The 17,648-nt window shown below is 36.8% G+C and overlaps 1 protein-coding gene across 6 annotated transcripts in view; it reads left to right on the top strand.

Moving 5' to 3' along the window:
* AGO3 (argonaute RISC catalytic component 3) overlaps positions 1–17,401 on the top strand; it is a 125,748-nt gene extending 108,347 nt beyond the window's left edge. For all 6 annotated transcript variants that reach the window (XM_045782422.2, XM_045782423.2, XM_087858685.1 and 3 more), the window contains 2 exons: positions 4,673–4,872; positions 5,428–17,401. In XM_045782422.2, the coding sequence (XP_045638378.1) occupies positions 4,673–4,872; positions 5,428–5,536 (309 nt within the window). In that variant the 3' untranslated portion in view covers positions 5,537–17,401. The remainder of the gene's footprint in view (positions 1–4,672; positions 4,873–5,427) is intronic.
* Positions 17,402–17,648: the final 247 nt, after the last annotated feature.

Below are 17,648 nucleotides of genomic sequence, written 5' to 3'. Positions count from 1 at the left end.
AGTAAGAAATTATACTGTCAGTCATGTCTTTCCTTTCTTGCAGGAAAAAAGGTTCCATATGTACTGTTGTTCGCGTTTGCTCTGGCCTGCCTTGAGTTGGTCTTAGTTCACCAGTTATCCTCTTTCTTGTGTCTTCAGTCTGTTCGAAGCTTCTGATTCCATTCCCTTAGATTACAGTTGCCCTGTCCTAAAATACAGTTCCCTTCAAGTTATTCTCCCGTATTTTTCTTTCATTTTTAACTAAACTGTTCTTAAAACAATAGCCTAAGGACCCTCGCCTGAAATTTAAAGAGACAAGTAATGTAAGGATATAGAACAATTGAAACTTCACATTTTGCCAGTGGGAGTGTAAATTAACATGACCATATTTGAAAACTGTCATCTACTGAAGTTAAATATATGCATGCTCTGTGACCCAGGATCTCTACTCCAGGATAGCCAACAGAAATGCATATCTGTGTTCACCAAAAGATAGTACATTAATTTTGGTAGCACTGGTCGTAGTCAAAAACTACAAACAGTCCAGATGCCCATCTTCAATAGATTGGATTAATAAATAGTGTATATTTATATAACAGAATATCCTACAACAAAGAGAATGATGCAACAATGTGGATGGATTTCACAAACACAGTGTCAAACCAAGGATATCAGACCCAGAGGACATATACCTATGATGCTATTTATTATAAAGTTCAAAAGCAGACATAATCTTAAATATTACCTGTATTGTGAAAAGTCCGGTTACCAAGAGCAGGGTAGGTAGGGTGTGGTGACCAGGAAAGGCCACCAAGTGGCTTCATGGTTGTAGTTAATGTTTAATTTCTTGATTCTGGTGCTGGTTTCATAGGTATTTTTACTTTGTGAACAGTCCTCATTCTGTACACTTATGGTCCATGGGCTTTTCTCTGTATGTCTGTACTTCTGGAGAATGTTTACATTAAGAACAGAAAAGACTACCCTTGGCTGTTTCCTCTTCAGTTCACAGCAGCCTGCCGCTGCTGCTCCTTGAGCTCTGCAGCCTGCGATACTGTTGTCACTCACTCATCGACACCATCCGCCATTTGACTTCCACACACATTTTTCTGCTTTCATCTTGCCTTTCCATTTGTTCTTGGTTTGGTTTAAATTTTTAAGTTTCAATAATGTGTATGACTTTGAAATCTCTTCTTACAGACACAACTTTTCTCCTGGTTTCTAGACCTTGAGGTTGCTTTTTGACTGCGCCCTCTCACCTGCCACCCGTATCTAAGCAACCCCTCAGCCCTGTAGAATTTATCTTCTCCCTCTCAGATCCTTCTCATCTGCACTTCCTCTGCTTAGCTCCAGCTCTCATTATTACTTTCCTGTACAATTGCAGAATGATCCTCAGTGTGCCCTCATCTAATCTGTTCTCCCTCAGATTGATTAAAACATAGGTAAGACCTTGTCATTCATCTCCTAGCCATTGAAGGTGAAGTCTCATTTTCTTAGGACAATATATAGACTCAATTCTTGCTGTTTGCCTCCTACTCCCTTCACTTCTGCTGTACCCTCAGTCTGTCTTGCTTTTTTCTCCCACTCTTTCCTGCTGCTCCTCCTTCCCTCTCTTTTTCTCTTCCTCAATTATCTCCTCCCTTTCACAGACACAAACACAAACACACATAAACACAACCTGACTGCAGCCACTCTAAACTATTTTTAGGTAGTTCTCATAACTCTCCCCTGCCCGTGTTGCTTGCTGACCTTAATTATTCCTTTCCTAACTTACTCCTGTTCATCCTTTAAGACCCATCTTGGGCATCACCTCCTCCCAGAGCCTTTGTTATATCCTTCCCCAAGACAAATGCCCGTCCTCTGCACTGCCTGAGCGCCCTGTGCATACCTCTTTGTTGCATTCATTAGACAGCACTGTAACCATGCTTTTGTTTCTCTCCCCCTTCCTGTAGTCTATAAGTCCCAAAAGGCAGATGCTACTCACCCATTCAATTAACAGGTATCTATTGTGTCTACTACCTCGTAGAAGATAGGTGTTGATACTATGTGTACGGAGTGAACAAGTAAATACAGTCCCTTCCTCTTAGAGTTTATGGGGGGACACATACACTAAGTAAGTAATCTCACAAATATATATTTATAAATTGGGATAAGCACAATAAAGGAAAAGTAAAGACAGGAAGAGAGATTTTAGTGGGGTCCTGATTTAGATTGGGAGATCACAAATAGCTTCTTTGAGAAATGACATTTAAGGTAAGATCAAGAGGAGTAAGTTGGAATTATTAACCAAGCCAAGAAGAGGGAAGAAAATTCATGCCAGAGGCACATACAGGCTCTTTGGTGGAAAACAACGTTATCCATTGAGGGGATCAAATAAGGCTGTGACTACAGCATTAAGGTAGGTTAGAGAGACCAGCGTGGGCTGGATGTGTGGGCCTGGGGGCAGAGAGAAGGACCTGGATTTTAGTCAGAGTGCATTGGGAAGCCATTAAAAGGCTTTAAGCTGGGCATTAATATTATTAGGGGTGTGTGTGTGTGTGTGTTTGTGTGTGTGTGTGCGCGTTAATTCACTCTTACTAAAGTACAGATTCTACTGGGGAGTAAAAGTGGTCTTGGGGACCTCAACTAGGAGTCTGTTAACATAGTCCAGGCAAAAGATGATTGCGATTGGGACAAGAACAGTGATAGAGAACCGAGTGAGTCACATTTAGGTAGGATTTTTGCCCTATCTTTTCCCTGTGCCTGAAATGCCCTTTCCCCATCTAACATGCCCTCCTTTATCAATCAGAGCTCACATCCATATCTCCTTCTCATTCATTACTGCATGCCTGTCACCCAGTACAGGACTCGGCATATAGTGAGTGTTCAGTAAATATGGAATGTGTGAATGTACAATATAAATGCATCATAAGTGTATAATTTGGGGGAGATAAGATCTGGTAATAATTTGAATTGTATCCCCAGAATCTTGCAGTGTCTGACAAATGATGCAGTGTCTGACAAATGATGATTTGTTAAAGTACTATCTCATCTTTCTCCTTTTCTCCTTTGCCACTGCCATTTCCTTACTTCAGACTGTCATCATCTCGTGCTCAAACTAATGCAGCAGCCTCCTGGCCCCTCCCCTTGCTTTCAGTCTCTTCCTATTTCTAATCCAGCTTCCGTGTTATTATTACTTTTATAAAACTCCAATCTCATCATACCTAATGTCTCTCCTGTTAAAAAGCAAAAACAAAAAAACTGTGCAGTACTTTCCCTGCTGCTGATAGATGAAAGTCCAAATTCCTAAGCATGTCATTCAATCTGATTCCAGACTTGACTTTTTTCCCTCATGCACCATACTCTGCTCATACTGGTCTGTTAGCTATTCCCCAAATATACCATGAAATGTTATGCCCCCTGTGCTTTTGGGAAGGCTGTTTATTCTCTCTGGCGTGCCCTCACCCTGACCGCCCAAACAAGGCCAGATCTCACTGTCCCCTTGGTGAAGAAGAGTTACTTCCTTTGGTATTCTCATATGCCAGTAGTACTATGGCTTTTATTAGTTGTTTGTAATATAGAGACTGTATCTCCTCTACTAAGTTACGTTTTCCAAAAGAAAGGAAACCTTTGACTTCGTTGACTTTGTTTTTCTTTGAATCTGCAGTACCTAGCTAACACAGTAACTAATACAGAGGAATTCAACTAAATGTTTTCGGTTTTTTATTGCAGTAAAATTACATCACATACAACTTAACCATTTTAACCATTTCTGAGTGTACAGTCCTATCGCATTAAGTACATCCACATTGTGTGCAGCCATACCACCATCTATCTCCAGAACTTTTCATCTTCCCTGACACTCTGTACCCATCAAGCACTGACTCCCCATTCTCCCTTCCCCTGGCCACTGGCAACCACCATTGTACTTTCTGTGTCTCTGAAATTGACTTCTCCAGTTACCTCAAGTGAATCATACAATAGTTGTCCTTTTATGACTGGTTTATTTCATGTAGCATGATATCATCAGAGTTCATCCATGTGTCAGAACTTTCTTCCTTTTTTAAGAACCTTTCTTCCTTTTTAAGGCTGAATAATAGTCCATTTTGTGTGTGTGTGTGTGTGTGTGTGTGTGTGTTTATCTATCTGTCTAGATAGATAGATAGATAGATAGATAGATAGATAGATAGATAGATAGATAGACAGATCTGCCACATGTTATTTATCCATTCACCCATCATTGGATACGTGGGTTGCTTCCACCTGTCACTCTTGTGAATAATACTGCTTTCAGCAAGGGATGCAGATATTTGTTTTGAGTCCCTGCTTTCATTTCTTTTGGATATATACCCAGAACAATTAAATGTTTTGAATGAATTATTAAATTAGAATATGTTTTATTTTACTAATGTACAAAGCTGTTTTTTTAATGTAACTTAGTCTGTGCTGAGTATTTATTTAAAAATTTAAAAATCAACAGATATGGGGCGCCTGGGTGGCTCATTCGTTAAGCGTCTGCCTTCGGCTCAGGTCATGATCCCAGGGTCCTGAGATTGAGCCTCGCATCGGGCTTCCTGCTCAGTGGGAGGCCTGCTTCTCCCTCTCCCACTCCCCCTGCTTGTGTTCCCTCTCTCGCTGTGTGTCTCTCTGTCAAATAAATAAAAAATCTTTAAAAAGAAAAGAAAATGAACAGAATATGCCATTGCCTTCTCTACAGGGTACCAGCCGTCCTTCACACTATCATGTTTTATGGGATGATAACTGCTTTACTGCAGATGAACTTCAGCTGCTAACTTACCAGCTCTGCCACACTTATGTGCGCTGTACACGATCTGTTTCTATACCTGCACCAGCGTATTATGCTCACCTGGTGGCATTCAGAGCCAGATATCATCTCGTGGACAAAGAACATGACAGGTAATATAAAAGCACAACATATAGAGATTTTCACTCAAATTCAAGTATGGTCGGCATGTTAGGACTCTCTTAAGTCGCTCTTAAGCGTTTCCATGTATGTTTCCTCCCTATGTTTACCATAAAGTACTGCCATTTAGAATTAAAGTTCCACAAGCTGTTAGAGGAGTCAGCGATCCATGTGAAAAGCAGCGATAGGCGGAACTGACTGCCCAAAATAAGGGTTCCCATTAAAATGTACCCTTTAGGATTGTTAGTACTAGAATGGTATAGTGATTTAGTTGCTTTACCAAATTAATTCAAGGGAGAGATTGTTGCTGATGGACAAAATGATAGTATGCCTGGGATTTACTTCTAACAATCCTGGTGAGGTGAGAGAAGTGAAACAAAATTGGCCTTGAGTTAATAATTATTGGAGCTGGGTGATAGAAACAGCAATTCATTATACCAGCCTCTATTTTTTTTTAATATTTTTGAAATTTTCTACAAGTAATATTTTTCAAAATTACTACATCAGAATAGGGTTTGTTTCTGTGTTCATTGCCACTTCTCTTACAGTGCTGAAGGAAGTCACGTTTCAGGACAGAGCAACGGGCGAGATCCACAAGCTCTTGCCAAGGCTGTACAGATTCACCAAGATACCTTACGCACAATGTACTTTGCTTAAAAAGTCCAAGAATATTCTCTGAGAGGAAGAACTGAAAGATGCATCGACATACAGCATATGTTTCCCGTGGAGTCAGTTGAGTGGGGATGCCTCCAGCCATACAGCAACCAACACTGTGTGGGGACCAGGGTCTGATTTTTATGTTGATACAAGGAAGATTGTTTACTTCATCAAGGAACACAGCACCATTATGCAATATGAAACCAGCCAACTGCTTTTTTGTGCGGTCTCCTTAGGAAGTATCGCCATTGTTTTGTTTTCACTTTCTTGTAGTCTAACCCTTTTAATGCCTTTACCTCAAGTTGCTTGGCAGCACAACTATCTTTGCAAAAAAAAAAAAAAGTAAAGAAAAAGTACATGACAGTTTAAAAAAAAACACACCTACATGAATAATCAAAGTGATTGTTCACGATTATGTGTGCAAAAAATTAATGTGCATTCGTGTATTCTTGTAAAAGGTATCTGTGTATATTTTAAATATATACATGTATACTTCATATGCATATATATCTGGATCTACACTGATAATAGATATATATGTGTCTGGGCGTGTATTTTACAGTTCATTCCACTGGGGAACTTTCTTTCCCTTTTATTATTTTCCCACCACCACTTTGATTTTTCTCTCTACCTCCCTTGCCTCCTCACCTACATTTTTTCCCTAATGCTACCAGTGACACTCAGATGTTCATGCATCTGGTTCATTTGGGTGTGAAGCATGGCAAACTAGATTTTTATTTTTATTTTGCACACCCTACTCCTGTCTCTTGTCTCATACACAATTGCAAGTCCTCAACTCTTGATATTGCTTTCTTAACAAACAAATTATATATATATATATACATGTATGTGTGTGTGTGTGTGTATATATATATATATAATGTTTCTGTGAGAGTGCGTGTCTGCCCCCTCCTGCTCTGAAATTACATTTGCCATTTGTGCAATGTGTACATAAGCAGTAGCAACTGTAAACTATTCTTTTTCATTTTGTTAAAGCTGCTATAAATATAAAACCTTGTCAGAAGTTGTAACTCAGAAATTTCTCCTGTAAGTGATATGTATTCTAAAGCCTTCTGTTTCTATGGGTTATACATGAAAATCCCTTATAGCTTTTATAAAGGGCAAATATTCTAAATGATTGGAACTCTTTAGGGTTGAGGCCTCTGAAATTGGGTGGAGAGAGAGAAGGGGTTCTTGAGGGTTTTTTTAATTTTAATTTTTTTTTTTTGCTAGTTTACTTGCTGCCTCTCATACCTTAATGTGATTTTCATATATATATATTTTTATATATATGTGCATATATATAAACATATATGTATGTGTTTTGAAGTACAGCTTCCTTTTCTTTCATATTTATTAGAATAGTGCTTTAATAATTAGAGAACTGTATTGGCAACATCTTTTATAGAAATGTAATCATGTTTATTTTAAGAACTGACAACTTGTTCTTGCTGTCTTTTAGTGCAATAAGCAGTTCTAAAGGAAAGCTGTGTCTGTTTGATATCTTTACCACGGATAGTGGGAGAAACAGGCACCTCCATAATTTTAAAAGGGCAAAGTAATACAGCCTTAATTTCAGAAGGAAAGTTTTGTAATTTTTCAAGTTTAAAGCATATCTTCTAAAAATTGTAATGAAAATGAAGGAAGTTAAATTTCCTAAGTGAATCTGACCTTGAATATTAGAGATAAGAGTTGAGCTTTGATTTAAGAAATGACAGTGAGTAGGGGCACCTGGCTGGCTCAGTCACTAGAGCATGCAACTCTTGATCTCGGGGTTGTGAGTTCAAGCCCCACATTGGGCATGGAGCCTACTTTAAAAAAAAAAAAAAAAAGACAGTGAATAGCTTAAGATTTAGAAGACATTTAATTCTTTGAAAATAGATCACGTTTATTGAACAATCGTACTGGTTAGGTGCCCATTTTCATTTACTCAAATGAATCAGGAAAATATAAAATGATATTTTAAAAACATTTTTTGCCAATTTATCAGCAGTGTAACTTTCCTTTTAAAATTAGGGTTATGGTGGCAAAGGAAGTTAGGACTTTGATCATTTTAAATAAGTTAAATCACTGAAATGTGGAAGAAGTTTTACATTGATTCTGTTTTATTGATTTCACTTTTATTCAAAAGTATTATAGAGCTGTCAAAATCGAGTTCATCAGTAACATTGGATTCAGGGGAGCTTTGCACTTTGTGACTCATGAAAATTGCATTTTAATTTTTTTTTCTTTTTTGCACTGGTTCAGAGTATAGATACTACAGATAGTTTCCAGTGGGCATTGTTAAACCTTTCAGAATTCCATCTGCACATGGTAACAAATGGATTAGCTCTTCAGTTTCTCTCTTACCTGTAATCCACTTTTATTGCCAATTTACTGTATTTTGAGCCTAAAATCTGAGCCCATGTCCTCCAACAGGTATGAAATCTTTCGTTCCTCTGCCAGAAAACTAAGAAAGTACTGTATTTTGTATGTTTATTATTGAAGTGTCTGAAATGCAATTTATAACACTGTTTCAAAGCTCTTTACATGAAGTAATATTTGTATAGTATATACATTTTTTCTCCCAACCCTCCCCCTCTCCTCCAAAAATGTCCTAGAAAGCATGTATTTTTTTTTAACATTGAAATTTCACTGAATATAGTCAGGAACATGAATAGGAGAAGAAAATAGTGTATCCTAGATGCTAAAACCTTGATTGCTGTGTGCTTTCTCAGTATGAGTAAGACACCTTCCTTTACCAATGGAAGTTACACACAGACTTAATGTGGGAAACTGTAGGGCCCAGGAAAGAATTGTAGATACCTTTTCCCTATTTACTGCTTCACCTCAGTTTCCATATGCTAGAATGAAACCCATAATTTAAATCTATTTAGAAGGACTTTTACTGAGGAAAAACAATTTTTTTAATATAAAGCTTTACCTTTAAAGTGAGTTCTTTTTTAGGGTTTCTTTCTTACAGTTTCACATTGCTAGTTTAAGGTTGGTTAACTTGAAAGAATATGTATAGTATATTTTGCTTACTAACAAATTGGTATATCAAACTTAATTAAAAGAAACCTTGTGCTTAGAATTTAAGATAAAAGACTAGGTGGCAAATACTTTCTGAAATTTGTTTTAATTATTATTGCACTTCCGGTGTAGAATTCCTGATCTTTTTTTACTAAAAAAAAAAATTTAAAAGATCGTTTTGAATTTAAAGGTCGTGAAACTCAACAGTGACCTTTCCGTTCCTGCCTTTGCTCACTAAACTATATAATGAATGCTAAATTTTGGTCTGCTGTTTTCTATGATGCATGAGAGTGACTTTAAAATGTCAGTCCCAGCCACTGGTATAATTGATTTTCATGTGAAGAAGAGTTGGGAGTTTAATGTATATTCTGGATGGCAAATGTGTCTGGGTAAAGTGCTGATATACGTTATTACAGTATCAGGTTACTGGCATCGAGGACCATACATTCGTAATACTGTAGCTGCTATATTTATTCAATTATGTAGAGTCCGACAGTTACTGCACTAAAGGATAAGGGGATGAGCAGGATTGGAGGCTAGTGTTAGACACCCCCCCTTTTTTTTTCCTAAATAAGATTAAGAACCTGAAATAACAAGGTAACAAAGGGTGCTGCCGTTTTAGTTTCAATTTAATATTAGGATACTCTTTGTTTTAGATATGTGGATTTTTACTTTAGCGGTTTTGCAAAAGGGTACCTCAACCTCCTCAGTACTGGTTTTTGGCATATTTTCACAGAAGTACAGATGCCCTTTATTTTTTAATATTTTACCTTCTAACAAGTTACTCAGAAAGAAAAAAAAAAGTTCTCTGGAAATCTACCTGTTTGTAATCTGTTAATTTATTTCTCTTCCTAGAAGAGTCTAGAAGGGATTCTAGTGGGAATGTACCGGGTGTTGTGGAAGGCACTTGATAAAGATTCATCTCTACCTTCTAGCATAGGGACTCCTCGCCTTCTAAAGACCCATACTAGTTTTCCAAACTAGGTTCTCCGATGACCCACCACTGCCTAATGTTTACTTGTATATTTTGTAATGGATTTTAGTATGACAGCGTGACAGGCTTCGTCATGACAGACTTAAAGGAAATAAAATCTGAGTTGCCATTCAGTAGAAATGGCTGGCAGAGGATCTCAGTGTTTAAGCAAGATGTCAACACTCAGAGTGCCGGTAATAGATCTGAAGTAATTAGATGGATTATAGGCCAGGAATTAGAGACCGTTGTTAAAGAACTTTGGTGTTTTCAGAAGCTAACGTGAATTTGCCAAGGGTGGTGATTTTTATGAAATCCATCAAGCTAGCCACTTGGATTCAGCTAGAATATTTTGTAGTCTTGCTATTTCAAACTTGATAGAAATATTTTGCAAAAAGCTTAACTGATAACTCTGTCTAATTTTTATTCGGTATCATTAAACCTGAGTTAAATATTTGGTTAAATCATCTCTTAGATGTTCTCCTATTGAGTCTTGTTAAAAGACAGGTTGCTCCTATAATAACTTGCTACTTAAATTATCTTTTGTGAGTTATCAGTCAAGCTGCAAAAAGACATCATTGACTTGGCATCTTTATTTTGCTTTTTTTATCCATATAAAGTTTTAATCCTTTTCGTTCTTTTTGAAAATTCATGGATGTCTTAAAGCTTCAGTAATAATAGTTGGGAGACTTTCTATATACCAAGTGAGGCCTCCCTGAGTGGCAGTATAACCCTGACTCTAGAGTCTGTCTTTATTTTCCTGTATCCTTCCCATTTGATCATACAAAGCACTTTCATGATTCTATAGGAGTCAAAATAAATACGACAAGAATAGATGTGTAAAATCAGCACAGAAATGTGAAAGAGTTTTCTCCAAAAAATCTTTTTTTAAAAAATGTCTGCTTATAAGAACGTTCTTGATCAGTGACAGTGTTAGAAATGATACCATGATTAGTGAAACCTAAGCTGACTCTCAGGAGGAAAAAAATTAACCTCTCTCTCCCCCTCTCACTCCCTCTCTCTTTATATAGATATATCAAAGGGAGAAAATATTTTTTGACTTCTTCCTACTTTTAAAAATGGTACACTTCAGTTTATAATTTTCCACATTGGTCAAAATAATTTTTTTTAACTAACATATAATGGTCAAGGCGTGTGCTAATACTATTCTACTGCTGGTTGAACTGTATGTTTCTTTACCCAGCAAAGATAGTACTCTAGATTTTTACATGTTCATTAAACCTCAAGAATCTAATGTTCTTAAAGTATGGAAACTAAAGATTTTACTTTGAATTAAAAATAGATAATAAATTTAATATGGAAGGTTGAGATTTACCAATAAGAAACCCTGTTGAAGTATGAGGTAACAAGGAGTGTGACAAAATTAAGATCCTGTTAATTGATCTGTCCAGCCGTTGGTCTCCCTTCCTTTTTGAAATCAATGTCTGAAGTAACCAAAACCTAGTGTGTATCTATGTTAGGGTCTCAGTAAAGCAAAGATGTTCTTCAGGGTAGAGCTGAATTAAATTTTTAAATCATTTTTTAAAGCAAGGCGGTTCTTAGAAAGTGCCTTTTCAGAAGATGGTGCTGTAGATTTTTATTTTTCAGGTAGCACGAGACTAAAAATTTAAAAGATAAATTATTTTAGAACTCCAAGAGTGTGACAGTTTCATATAAATAATGTTACTCGTCCTGAATCTGGTCCAAGGGAACCAAGTAAAGGTTTTATTCAGTAAAGCATCTAGGTAAATGCTCACCAAATGTGTTTTGTAAGTTCGAAAAATAAATTTTTAACAGAATTAACCCTTTCAGTTCTCCGCTGTGTTGAAGGTAATCTGTAAGGCACATAAAACAGCAAATCTGCTAAACTTTTTAACAAGAGTATAGGTATAGTAGCAAGTGCCCAAAGGGAAAGGTAACTTCCCAGGGAATTATATGTCATAGGCTGCCTTTCTTTCTTCCTTTTCTTTCTTTTTTTTTTTTTTTTTTTTTTTTTTTTTAAGCATAGATTGACCCTTCTGTAAATATCTGTTGGCATCCTTTTCTAATTAATATTTATTAAAGAAGACTGCTTATATATAAAAGGAGAGCCAAGTCATCATAGAAATTAGTTTAAGAGAAAAAGTAAAATGATTTTATCTCTATCTTTAGGGAAATTCTCTTTTTTAGGCACAAAGAAATATTTTAAGTGATTCTCTCTTTTTTTCTACCATGGGGGGAACCTATGAAAAATGATGACAGTGCATCTAAAAGGGTGTAGTCAGTTAATTAGAAATGCAACATGCAAAATTGGGCTTTGGAGGAAATAAGCAATATGAAGGGTAATAGCAGAACCATTCATACTTACTAGAAATGTAGCAATCTACCAGAAAGCAGTTTTCCCCTGGACTGTTTACTAGTTACTAGTAAACAGCAGTAAATGATCACCTAACCAGTTCTTGTGAATTTGGTGAGCATTTCTCCAGAAAAGAATAGACTAAAAACAAAAAAACACCACACCTCAGTAACCTTGTATGCTGCATTATGTAATAATGATAGTAAAATTATATCGATTGTTTGGAGTGTACTGTGTCTGTTTGCAAATATACGTGCACATTAAACTTTTTCATTTTTTATAATGTCTTAATAGGAATTATGAGTTTATTTTTTTAATATTAATTTTTCTATTGTGATGTTTATATTTATTGGCAATTTGTGTGCAACTTTTATATTTTGCTTAGATGTTGGTTTTAAGGTATTTTATTTTTATAGATATTTCTAGCTTTTCCTCTTTCTTTGTAATATTAGCAAAGATTAAGATGGAATGTTAATATACCAACCAAACTTCTAATTCCATAAAGTCTAGAGTTTGGATTTTTACCAATAAACCGTTAACACTATTTTCTAACTTAGAATATTTAATGTTGTTTATATAGTGGGCATTAAAGACAGTCTTTAGACAGATTTCTAAATATGGAGGGGGAGATGGGGCTTTTCTGTAAGTTAGATTTCTTTCCCTTAAGTAGCAAACTAACACTAACAGATTGGATTTATTTTATCTGATCTGCAGTTTTGGGGCAACTTGTCATATAAATGATTGTTAACATTTCTTTTTTTAATTTGAACTACATTGAAACTATTTAAATGGTCACATCCTCCAGCATTAGGATTATGATTTTTTTTTTAAGATTTTATTTATTTATTTGACAGAGATAGAGACAGCCAGCAAGAGAGGGAACACATGCAGGGGGAGTGGGAGAGGAAGAAGCAGGCTCATAGCGGAGGAGTCTGATGTGGGGCTCGATCCCATAACACCGGGATCACGCCCTGAGCCGAAGGCAGATGCATAACCACTATGCCACCCAGGCGCCCCTGGATTATGATATTTTTATATAGGCCTGGTAAACAAATAACAAATGATCCAGAAGTCATTGATAACTGACTTTGAAATGAGATTTCCTCCCCACCCCCATAGTTATATCAAATGAAAGATTTGCTACCCCGGTCATTTCCCTAGCATACTTTCAAAGTTGATTCAACCCTGAGCATCAGTGAAGAAAGAGAGTCTAAGTAGCTAGGTAGAAAAGCAGACAGAGTAGTACAGTATTTCAGTTAATTAAAAATCTAAGTAATAATTTATGAATGCAAATTAATCAGAAGACAGTGAAAAGTATTAATTATAGAATATTAATTTCAAGCAATTATGGTCACTCCAGTTTCCTAGTGACTAGATAAGATTATTAGTATTGCAGTGCACACTGACTTCTTACAAAGGCATGTGAAAAGAGTGAATTCTCTTAAGTAAAATATTTCCATAGTATTTTTACATTGTGAATTTGCTTGGAAAGCCACTTTTCTGTAAGAATTTAAAAGATAAATTTTATCCCATCCTCTGAGTTTTAAATTCTAAATTATTGGGGCTCAGTGTATGACATTTTGCTGTACCATATTCTTTCCACTGAGGGGGTAAATGAGAAAGTTTCAAGTAATTAGGAAAATGTTATTTTTATATTATGTAAAATTTTATAATTTTAAGTGAATCAGCATATGATTTCCTATAGGCATTAGTCATGTTTTTTCCTGCATTTTTGCCAGTTATAGTAGTTTGTTGTTTTTTTGTGTTGTTGTTTTTTTTTTTTTTTACTTATGTACTATTCTCAGCCACTTCCTTCACCCCCACATTAAGTACTAATTGAAGACTGGTACTCTGGTTATAGGAATTTGCTGCTACTAAATATGTTTCAAGCAGTCAAGATATATTTTTGTTGCAAGCATATGCCACTTCTTGAGGATATTTATTGTGCTTATAACATTAATAGTTTTATTCATTATGTTTCGACGTTGTTCTATGTTGACGGGCATGTAATTCTTGTAGACCAGCATTTTTAAGGCAACCTGGAGTAGAAGTAGTCCTTTCTTTCTTTTTTTTTTCCCTTCTGAAAATTCAGAGGAACCTGACACATAGAGCTTCTTTTCCTCTTTTAACTGTTGGCTCCATAAATCAGGGTACCTGGCATCAGTACTGAATTACACGGTGAAGTACTTGGTGACATGTTCCTGTTCATAGTCCACCACCTAAGAAAGAAGTACTCGTGCAGTAATAGTTCGTCCCAAAAAAGAACTATGTGAGTGGAAAACAGGTGGGTGTGTTGGTATTAGAACTTTGCTGGTTTGGGTTTTATTATTTCCAAAAATTAACTGTGTTCACATCTATAATTTTTATGTTTGAAGTTTAACAGGCTGTGGCCAGAGACTGGAAAAGGAGATTACTCTGGTATTTAATGCCTGAAACTTCCCATCCTTATTTACTCCATGCTTTAATTGGAAGGACAAACAAAACTCCTTAATTTGGCCCTTTAACAATATTTTTAGAACCAAACAAGGAAAAACTCTACTAAATGTTGCAGATGTGACTATCTTTATTCCAAAAACCTTTGAAACAGGAGGTCTTTGTAAAGAAATGGACTGGTGGGACTGTGGGGTGTGTAGTGAAGGGGTGTGGGAAAGGCTCTTTGCTGGGAGCCTTAGATACCTTACAGCTGTCTCATAGTTGCCTAGTTCTCACAACCACATAGTAAAAGAGGGACTTGCTCTATGGACCTACAGAAGAGACCTGAGAAGAGTTCTCTGTACCCTAAATTTATTTTCTGCTGTTGTCCCAGACGTAAAGCTGCATCTCTTCTCGTTAAGTTAGAGAAGTCTTGGAAGTTGCTTCTGAATAATAACAAAGAAATGAAGTATTTATCCTTAAATAGAGCCATGGCATTGCTACCAACATGGCTTTTCCCTTTACATAGAAAACGCCAAGCAGGACCTTTCCAGACAAGGTAGCCTTTCCTGTAAAGAAAATGTTTTTGATGAAAGACTTGGGGAAAACACAGATACGTTGTAACGAAGGGGAAATCTTGCCTAACATAGTTCAGCCAGGTTAATGGATACAATTTGGGCCCAGGTTGCTTAACAAGAGGAAGCTTTGGTTTTGGTAGCAACAGACTTGGATCTCCAGTGGTAATGAACTTGCACATATCTCCATTTCACAGAAAGGGAGTGATCTCATATTATTGATGACGACCTGCAAATGTGCATGTACTCTTCTTCTAACTCAAACACCAGGAACAGTAAGCACTATGAGAAAGTTTCTTTTTTTTTTTCTTTTTTTTTTTTTTTTAAGATTTTATTTATTTCACAGAGAGAGACAGCCAGCGAGAGAGGGAACACAAGCAGGGGGAGTGGAGAGGAAGAAGCAGGCTCCCAGCAGAGGAGCCTGATGTGGGGCTCGATCCCATAACGCCGGGTCCACGCTCTGAGCCGAAGGCAGACAAGCGCTTAACTGCTGTGCCACCCAGGCGCCCCACTATGAGAAATTTTCTAATAGTTTGTCCCTTAAAAGAAGATTCTTAAAATGTTTGCCAGAAGCTTTCTCATGTCTTAGCCCAGGGTGCAACTCCTTCCTCCTCTTTAAAAAAGGAAGAAAAAGGATTTAAAGGTCATTTATACAGAATTCCACTATGAATAAATAGTAGAGTCTTTAAAGTACTTGGGGAAGGAGGATAACACACCACAAGCTATATCTTGATTGAGAGACTATCTGAGCACTCTTTTCATGTTTGGGTTCCACAAGTTTTCCTTTGAACATACCATTCTTTAGTTTGCTTGAGTGCCATCGTTCTGTTTTGTGATATAATCGATGTTTTATGCCATTTATGAATTGTACAGTTCTCTCCCCACCCTGACCCCTATCCTCTCTCTCTCTCAAAAATAAAGGGGAGAGCTAAAGCAAAACAGAGATACAGTGAGAATAGTTAGAACGTAACTTTAGTTTTACAGATGGCAAGAAACACTAACTCTGTTCAGTGAGAATTAAGATTGAAAGTGTTAATGCCGCAGATATTATCTCTAGCCATAAATTTTTTTGCTAACTAGAGAGTGATAAAGTGAACAGGATATATATCAGAAATATATTAAAGTGATAAAAGAAATTATTCTTAAAGTAATATTTCAACCTTCTGTAACAGAGATCCCCATATTCCTAAGGCAAATTAATGTAGCTTCTGGTTTTAATCAATCAAACAGACTGATTTAAACTTTAAAATGCTTGTGGTTTTTATTCTGACACGTCTTCTTAAATATATAGAAATTATATTGGATGAACATTTGACTGTTCTTTTCTCCTAATTTATGTATCGATTTATTCAGGCTTCAGTTACATAGATGTATCTCTCGTATGCCTCCTGGTGTGTGCACAATTCTATATAAAAAACTTTTTAACTCAACCCAATTCCTAATCAAGCCTGAGCTGTAAAAGGAGAAAGTATAAGGTGTTTTGGAATGCAGGAACTTTTTAAAAGACCACAACTGGAGAAACACTCTAGAAAAATGTGTTGCCTTTGAGAGTAGAAAGGGCTCTAAACATGAGCCAGAGACTTGGGCGTTTAGTTAGAGCTCTGCCACTAATTTGCTGTGTCCTTAGGCAGTGTCCTCCATCTTCCCAGGCCTAGTTTCTCCTTGTAAAAATGGGTAGTGATAATGCCTGCCCTCACCTACCTCACAAAGTTGTAAGAATTGGATAACGTTTGTGACGGTGCTTGAGTTCTCCAAAACAAGAGGTATTCAGAAGTTTAAGATCACAAAAGAGTGTAGTACGAAGGGTTCATGTCCGATTTGCCTCTTTGAAAGCATCTTCACTAACCATGGATCATTTTATCAAACAGGTACAAGAGAAACTTAGGCCTTACCCTGGTCTGATGTGCACTTACAAACGTATCCTGTTTCTTTCTCCCCTGCCACATACCCAGGCTGAATTTTTCTTTATGATAATCCTGGGCAAAAGTGTCACTTCAAACACCAAACTCCTTGTAGTGGTGCTATGGCAGCTACGATTGTATTTTGAATTAGATTCATGTGGTAAAACCATCAGATAATCAGAAATTAACTTTGCCTTTGCCTTCCGGCATTTTTGCTACATGTTGGCATCCGAGGCTGGTGGTGTACAACCAGATAGTCATCCCTTTGTTTCTGTCCCATTTTTGGTACCTCTTTTTGGAGTAGGGGCTTAGGTTGTAAGAAGGAAAGTGTGGTTATTTCATTCATCACTGTGCAGAGTTGGACCTTGCTTTCCAATCACCATGTATCTGTAAAAGTTAAAATACAGTAAAAGATTTTCTCCTTCATTGTAATTCAGTTCTGAGCATCTGCAGGTGATACCAGGCAGCCTGTGATTGGTGTCTTACTGAGTTATCTTTACAGATCGTTGGTAGAGCCTTCGCATTTTGACAGGCTTACCCATTTTTCTGGAGGGAAGGGGCTCCCGTTTCTAGGAAGTAATCAAGGGCACCTCACCACAGGTTGTGTAAGCAATTCCTTTTTTGCAACAGACAAGCCTGGTTTTGTTTGTTTTTTTTTTTCATTTGTTAAGAAAAAGGGATGCATTTTAGGTACACAGGGTATGGACGCATTCAACGCTTACTTTTAATCAACAGATGTTGACCTCTCCTTGTTGTGGCCGTTGGGCTTTTCCCAGCTCATCACTAACATGGTGGTATGTCTTCGTTTTGTAAGGTAATGAGAATTACAGGTACTGAAAGTGAAAAGTTGGGTAGATTCAGACTTAGAAAATGAACAAAAAGTCCCCCTTGCTGAGATAGCTAAGAA

This window comes from Ursus americanus, chromosome 33, assembly GCF_024610735.1.
Source record: "Ursus americanus isolate L20-20 chromosome 33, mUrsAme1.1.p, whole genome shotgun sequence".
Taxonomy (NCBI): Eukaryota; Metazoa; Chordata; class Mammalia; order Carnivora; family Ursidae; genus Ursus; species Ursus americanus.
The sequence above is the reverse complement of the archived record's forward strand: the minus strand, read 5'-3'. Positions and strand labels throughout refer to the sequence as shown.